At 34.6% G+C, this 7,810-nt stretch overlaps 1 protein-coding gene across 1 annotated transcript; it reads left to right on the top strand.

The window, feature by feature from the left end:
• Window positions 1-671: 671 nt before the first annotated feature.
• Window positions 672-6,640, top strand: LOC130642394 (toxin CfTX-B-like). The gene is made up of 5 exons (XM_057449481.1): window positions 672-680; window positions 1,426-1,908; window positions 4,269-4,620; window positions 5,335-5,785; window positions 6,274-6,640. Exons 1-5 carry the CDS (start codon window positions 672-674, stop codon window positions 6,572-6,574), a joined length of 1,596 nt encoding a protein of 531 aa, XP_057305464.1. The 3' UTR covers window positions 6,575-6,640.
• Window positions 6,641-7,810: the final 1,170 nt, after the last annotated feature.

The following is a 7,810-nucleotide window of genomic DNA, read 5'->3' as shown; positions in this document are numbered from 1 at the left end:
AAAATGCGGAGATTTTTGGGACGTCAATTTTACCGTTTATTTGTTTTGAAATGCCGCACGCAATGTAAAGGGTGATAAAATTATTTCATTTTCAAGTGTTCTGGTAGGCTATCGATTAGCAGCTCCCTCACAAAGTTGAATACTTTTAACTTTACGAGGGAGTTTTATTTTATCGCTGGATCACAAAAATCTCTGGGCCAGCGCCGTGTTTTGTCTATTGTGCATGAACAAGTAAATCGCCCGGGCAATTTAATCGCTGCGGCACAAAATGCTGCTTTCTGGAAATTTACTTTAACTCTGTGATAATTTATACAAAGAGTATAGCGCATGTCAAACACAAAAGTTTCACACCAAATGAATGAGAATTTACTTGTTTGAATATTGGCCGATGTGTGACTTTGCCTATTTTTTTAGTTACGAAATAAAATGGCTATGCATATCAGGTAAAAAAAGACACGGTTAATTCGTGCCAGCTGGACTGTTTTCCAATTCGGTAAAACTCGAAATTAATATTTTTAACAATTTAGCTTTTCTGTATAGCTATATTTTTAAACTTAAACGAATCTTTCAGTGAGCTTAAAAATTAAATAATTGAAAACTAAACCCAACCAGCTAGGTCAAATCAAACATCAACTTCGGCATGATTTACCAAACATTTCAGCATGATAACCATGACTGAGGTAAAAATGATTCAATTTTTGTTTTTACCTATTTTCGACGTATGTAGAGGATATGGGATTGAATAAAATCTGGATTCTTTTTCAAACATCATTTTGATCATTAAAAGTTTTTCATGAGGATCAGTTAACAAAATTAATTCGGTTTCTTTCTTCTTTTTTTTCTCCTTTCTATCGTCAAAGGCGTGCTTCGGCTTGCCGAGATTTTGCCTTTATCGACATCACAAAACACAACTTTGTATCACATTAATAACAAAATATCAAAGAATAATCTTAACAAATTATTTTTTTTTTGTTGTTGTTGTTTTTTTGTTATTTAAAATAACAATTAATGCATCAGAAACAATAAACATTATAAAAAACTGAAAAACAACACCCCTTCAGGCCCGGGCTGAGAAAACTTCATGCGATTCCGAGGTGATTCCAGCCCGAAAAAGCGAAAAGTGGATAAAAAGGCCCCTTTATTTTTATCTGAAGGTAGATTTTAGTGTCATCATTATTGGAATATATCCTTCTTCTTGACCATTTAATGCATATTGAATATTAAATGCATAAATGTAGCAAATATTTCTGAAAATCATTCAGAATGTTTTTCGAAAATTTGTTATTGCACGCCTATTAACTGATCAAACTTAAATCAAAACTGAATTTAATTAAAGTCATGCTTTGCGTATACAATCATAATCTACAGGTGGATCGAGGTGTTCAACCGTGTATTTGTACTTCTGTAAAGCAAACAATTTATTAGCTTTATATTAATTTTAACAAACTTTATGAAGAGATGTTGGTTAAAAAAACAAGCATGTTTTTGGCACTTTTCCTCTTTACTTTCTCCTGTGTTTTATGTGACAGGAAAGATATGACTGCTGAAGTGAAAACTGAATTGGATGAGGAGACAGATCAGTTGTTTAGTGATTTAAAAAAACAGCTTGAGGAGCTCGATGAATTTAAAAAAAATGAGAAATCAATCAAGGAAAGTTTGGACACTTCAAAAGACGCTGTAAAAAAGCTAGATGATCCCAACTATGTTGCCAAAGCATTTGACGTGGTGAAAGGTATCGGGCCGAGCTTAGCGAAGTTTAAAACTGGAGATCCATTTGATATTGCTGAAGGATCGTTTGCTATTATTTCAACGATAACTGCTGCATTCCCTGCACCAGTGGGTCCAGGACTTTCTGCACTAGCTACCCTCATTTCAAGCATCATACCGTTATTTAAGCCGACGCCGGATGTGAGTTTTAATTATATTTTTTATAAAAACTAAATCTATACCAATTTAATAATAAAGAAAATTATAAGAACAACGAGACTGGGTATGGTTAAAAAAATAAGAACAAAATGATATAAATAGGTTTGAATTTTTACTGATTTCCTTCTTTGTCCTAAGAAATACAAAAAATTACTGTAGTTTACTGTAAAACAAATGAAAAAGCCCCAAAATGCAAGAACAAAACAAAAAAACTTGTAGGCTTAATATGTACAGAAAACCTCAGGCAGGCTCTAGCCTAATTTTTAACCTCGCCCCAAGGGCTTCTTTATACTTTCTCATATTGGTTTGGGGTGTTCGAAAGATTAAAAAAGAACCCTGAGGATAAGGTACGCCTTATTTCATTTTGTTATGGTGTTGATGCCGTGAGCACGGACGTATTATTTAGGGGACAGACACATATTACGTCACTAGATATATGACAGTCACTCCATTCTTTTTGTATCGTATAAACACGCTTTCAATTGTCATTTGCTATTAATAAAAAAATACTATGACTTTTTAATACCATTAGATACTTTTTCGTGATATCCCCCATCATATTAAAAAGCAAAATAAAAGCCAGGACCTAGTTTTAAATATTCTGGTTAGATCTTCCTACTGATTTATACGATACAGGTTACAAGATGACAATACCAGTTTTATAGGCCGAAAATATTTTACACTCTTAAATAGATTTCTTTACAAATTTTCGGCTGCGTTTCTGGCATATTTTCAGCAGTGTTTTCAGATCATATACCGGTGTGAAATATGAATATTGCTTTATCGCGTTGAAATAACCACAAACTTTGTGATTTTTTCTGCTTTGTCTTCTTAGAAATATTTTCATCACTAGTCGTTAACCCGTAGAAAATTTCATGAAACATCGCCTGTGTGGATACATGTTTCTCACAACGCCATCTCGTACATCATTGCCGCCTGTTTAGAAAAAATAATGAAATTTGCCAGGACGGGGGTTATTACTATAATTACAGTTGCGATTATAATGGCGTTTTTTATTATAAAACCCGCTGTTTTTAAATAGACTCACAGAAACACAGCGAGTATTATAATATGAACTAGCGGAAGGACCCGGCGTCGAAACGCCGTGGTAATCCACAAGTAAATGTGTGCTGCTGTTAAACGCCCCGCGGAGCGCTTATTAAAAGCCGCGAATTGTGCCACACATTCAGGTATAGCACTTTAGAATGCAGGTATTCAGGTACATAAACCATGTCGCACATGCGTGAAGGCGTTATACCCTTTTTAAAAAGGTTTATGGCAACTTCGGTTTAAACAAAAATACAGAAAACGGCCCGTCGTTAACACCAGGCTGAACGCTTAGTGCAAGTATATACACCGTGTCGTACTTCCGTATTACAGTCATACCCATTCTCGACCTCAGAGCTCTTTGAGATAAACTTGATGTTTTAATCTCAAAGAGCTCTTGGGACGAGAATAAGTCATACCATTTACCAAAACAACTTTATCGCAGCTTCAGTTAAAATGAAAAAGCAGGTTGCAGTCCTAAAAACGTCACTCAGCACTTTTATTTTGTAGAATAATAATGACAGTAATAAAAAGGCGTAGCTACCTATCTACCTTTAACACGAGAATTATTTATAAAGAATTTTATTGTAGCCAAACTAAATTAAAATTTTAAAAGGATAGAATTAAATAAAGGCAGGAATACATATAGATACCTAGCCAGCTGGCGTCAACCTAAATCATAAAATTGGTTTAAGGTTTCAACATGGCTAGAGAACGTAGTGATATATTCATTCTTATATATGAAGATATACAAAATAAAAAATTACTACAGCTACAAAGTATTTAGAAGGGAAAAATCAAAAGGATACCTACAAACCTCACACCATCACTTCCAAGCCCAAATGACGTTCGTGACCATTTTTTCAGGTTTTGCCCTGATTTCAAAAATAAGTTGCGTGCAACCAAAACAAAGTCCGTATAAATCGGGCTGTACCGGGATTTTCCGAATTGAATGCTGCGCGCAACCCTTTTACACGCACAGAATACGGCTATTATTAGAGAGAATTCGGTGGTCCGTAAATAAACCAACGAGCGGGGTCGGTCGTCCTTTATTTACAGCACTTCGCGTGTCCCGCTACTTGCGGTACCTTTTTCCTCAGAGGCAAACAGAAACAAGTGACAACTATGTGACAACTATAAGTTAGTCTGTCTGTCACGGGGTCCGATTTGTCTGAATATTTGTAGCAGCCCAAAGTAGTGAATTTAACTAACGATTAATAGTAATGAAGAAGTCGTTCATATCGCTACTCTTATTGTTATCAATAAGTTTACATCTTTACATTACATTTACGTAGGCAACAGCTAAGTTAGCAAGCACACTAAAAGAAGTACTCCGTGAAGAAAATGATCTGATTCTGCTGGGAGAAGTCAAAGGAATTACAGATAAGTTATCTCAAGCCCTTAATGCACTGGGAAGCGAAACAAAGTTTGAAAGTCAAAACACTCTGGATGCTGCCACTAGAGAGATTTCGCATACAGCTGGTACCGTGGTGCTTGGAAAAGTTGGAAAACGCATTTTGGATCGCGCTAAAGACAAAACTAAAAAAGGAGGCGAATGTGCATTTGGATTGGCTGTTGCGTTTGCTCAGTTGGCAACTCATCGTGATGTTGCGTTGCTAAAGATAATGACTATGCTTATAAATTCAGGTAAGGTGTAAGTTCGCAAAATTTGAAAAAATCTACAACTTGGCTTATCCTGTCTCATTTATCACCTAATTAATAACATCACCAGTCAAACTGGAAGGGTAAAAAGTTTCGCAATTAAAAAAGGGACAATAATTTTTTTTTTAGATTTTTAAATTTTTGTGATGTCTAGTTCATTAACTTCTTCCAACTCTTAGCTACTTTTGCTGCAAATAAGACTTTCAGGAGAGTGAGAAAGGAGGAATTTATAAAATTATCACGTTGAATGGTGGTAGAAAAACCCCTTCGTGAGTATAAAAATATCTGAAATTGTGCAAAAAATAGCCTTCGTGGTTTCCGGATTTAGAATGTGTCAAGTGAAGAGTCAAAAAAAATTTCGGCAGCTAAACATTTTACCGTTAAAATAAATCCTTAATGGTTATATCCTGTAAGAAACTGATCCTAAAATGGGCTCATAACATCCTAGTAAGATCGGAAAAAAACGTTTATATTTGGTGTATATTGCGACATTTTTATAGCAAGTCAAAACAAAATTTAACGTATCTAATGTAAATAAGAAAATTAAACTCGTAATGTATCAGAAAGAAATAATTAAAATGTAAACATGTAAAAAGAACACGTCAAACTATAAAGGATGCTGAAACTTATAAAAAAAAATTAAAGTGGAATTTCATATATTGAAAATATGGAACTACACACATATTCATATTCGTTTAGAAAAAGAAGGGTTGGCTGCATATTACCAAAGAGTGCTGGAAGCAAACAAGAAAGAAATATATGAAAGATATTTGGGTTTTTTTCATAACCCAGAATCTGCAGTGGCTTCCACAATGATTCACTACTACCCGCCCGGCCATAATGCAAAAAGTAAATACTTATACAGCTTCTTGCGAAAAAATGGTATCCGCAATCCCATCACTATCCCAACTGGGCAGTATATATTCAAATCACAGAATTGGCCGAAATATTACCTGACAAGTAACTCTCAACCTGGGGAAATACACACCGATTATAGTGAGTACAACCACGAAGATACAGCAATTGCGTTGTACTCACTAGATTATAAATTTGCTAGCAGTGTTCCAACATCGTCAGAGAGGATACTTGTCACCAAAACAGCTGAAGGATACTACAATTTTGAATTGCAAAACACGGATCATGCTTACAAGTAAGAGTACAAGTTTAATAAGCTATTCCCCTAAAATAAAACTGTATTGGCTAACCTTGTCCTATATCAGACAAATATTAATTTTTTTAACTATGTCCACCAACGCATGTACAGCTTAATACACAAATCTATACAGGCTATTTCTGTGCTGTATTCACATGCATAGGATGTATCACTTGGGATCTTGGGTCGTTTTTTAGGATCCAAAAACCTACCATGTGCACTAATTCCTGCTATCAACATGGACAATTTTTATCCAATTTTAAAGCCCCTGTGGGCCTTGACAAGAATTATACCGTGTGTGGAGGTGTTAAACGTTGCTTGCCAAATGTATACATCTTGAATGTGATCACATAATCTAGAGGGACCGTTGTTTTAATATATTTGTGGTGGTGGTGGTTGGGAATTGGGGGTGTTGGGGAATATACCTATACTCAGTTCAAGCCATTAAAAAAATCAGCTGAGCATTTTATTTTTTTTCTTTTCAGATACATATATTACGATGATAACTATGCGAAGACGAAATATGTCAGGCTAAGCAAAAACCGTCCCTCATTAGACGGTGATTTTGTGATGATAAGATACAATGATCAAAATGGCGTTGTCACCATTTCGGGAAGAAATTCACCAACAAAGTTTTGGAACGGAAAATCAAACAAACATGCAGTTTACCCACAGGCAATAACGGAAGCAAATAAGAAGTACATCACATTTAAGTTGTACGAATGTGCAGTTGATAGTGATGAAACGTGTCCTGATTTTTATAACAGAGAGGACCCTTGGGCTTAAAGTATTGTAGCTAGTTATATTATCTATCATATAACGGTAATAATTGAAATAAATGATTAATTACAAGTGTCATTTAACTTGTCAATTAGCTAGCTATCTTCCTCAGCCTTTAGTCAATGTAAATTCTTTAACACCTGACAATGCCAGCTAAAACTTTTTTCAGTTAAATTTCCTGACATTTCATCCATCAGTTTTTTCCCGTCAAACCTCCTTCCCTGTTATGTTAAGTGATATGTAAAGTTACCTCAGTTTATCAAAAATCGGGTCGTCTTCATACCTGAGAGCTCCAAAAAACTCGTTGAATCAATTTCTCGCCTACCTAAAATTCCTGACTTTTCTTTTACATGTTGGCAATATTTTGAAGATATTTGACCTTGGTACAAGTTTACGCAGTATTCTTATTTTTTGGAATCTACCTCAAAAAATCTTGAAAATTAAGGTTTTCAGATGATAGGTTAAAAGTGGCAAATGTGTCTAATCATATGAGTTATTAGAATACTTAATAACAATATTGCTATTTGTACTGGAGCTAAAAAAAATTGGATTTGAACCAGGCAGTGGTATTTTGGAAAAAATATAAGCTTTTGATAAGAAAAACAAAAAAATATTTCTACCGTTTTGTTTCTTTTACGACACCACTACAACTGCGCCAAATTTGATTTGATTTAAAGAAGTCTATCAAAGATTAAAAATGCTAGGCGAAAACATCCTGCTGCGTCCAAAGCACAGTATATATATAAATAAATATTGGGCAAGTCGGGTTTGCAAAATATCCACAGATAAAAAATTCGTTTACTCTAATTTACCGTATCGACCTCACTTACAAAAATCTAAAAATTGATTCTTTAAAACACCTTGGGGGTTCAAGTTATTACTATTAAACATCAGTGTCTATAACGCATATCAAAGGTCTTTTTTATGGCCACTAAAAATTTTGAAACAACTGTTTTTTATGAATTTCTAATGTCTTTCAATCCTCATCTCTAGTTTTTCAGCCGTATTTCAACAAATTTTCCTCTTCCTTGAACCAAATCCGCGCAAGCTAATATCATATATATAATATAATATGTGATATTTTGACGGGATGGCTAACCATTTCGACCTTATCTGCCTATTTCTTGAATGTAGAACTTATATATGATGGAGGTGGAAATGTGCATTTATATAATTCGATTTAAGGCTATTTAAATTACTTGAAAAAAAAGCAAAATTTGCCCATGCCTCCTGGCTTGAAAT

This window comes from Hydractinia symbiolongicarpus, chromosome 4 (assembly GCF_029227915.1).
Source record: "Hydractinia symbiolongicarpus strain clone_291-10 chromosome 4, HSymV2.1, whole genome shotgun sequence".
In the NCBI taxonomy this organism is placed as follows: Eukaryota; Metazoa; Cnidaria; class Hydrozoa; order Anthoathecata; family Hydractiniidae; genus Hydractinia; species Hydractinia symbiolongicarpus.
The sequence above is the reverse complement of the archived record's forward strand: the minus strand, read 5'-3'. Positions and strand labels throughout refer to the sequence as shown.

Coding starts and splice junctions, on each gene's coding strand:
- LOC130642394 (XM_057449481.1), top strand. Junction 1,909..4,268: donor TATTTAAGCCGACGCCGGAT/GTGAGTTTTAAT, acceptor ACATTTACGTAG/GCAACAGCTAAGTTAGCAAG. Junction 4,621..5,334: donor GACTATGCTTATAAATTCAG/GTAAGGTGTAAG, acceptor ATATTCGTTTAG/AAAAAGAAGGGTTGGCTGCA.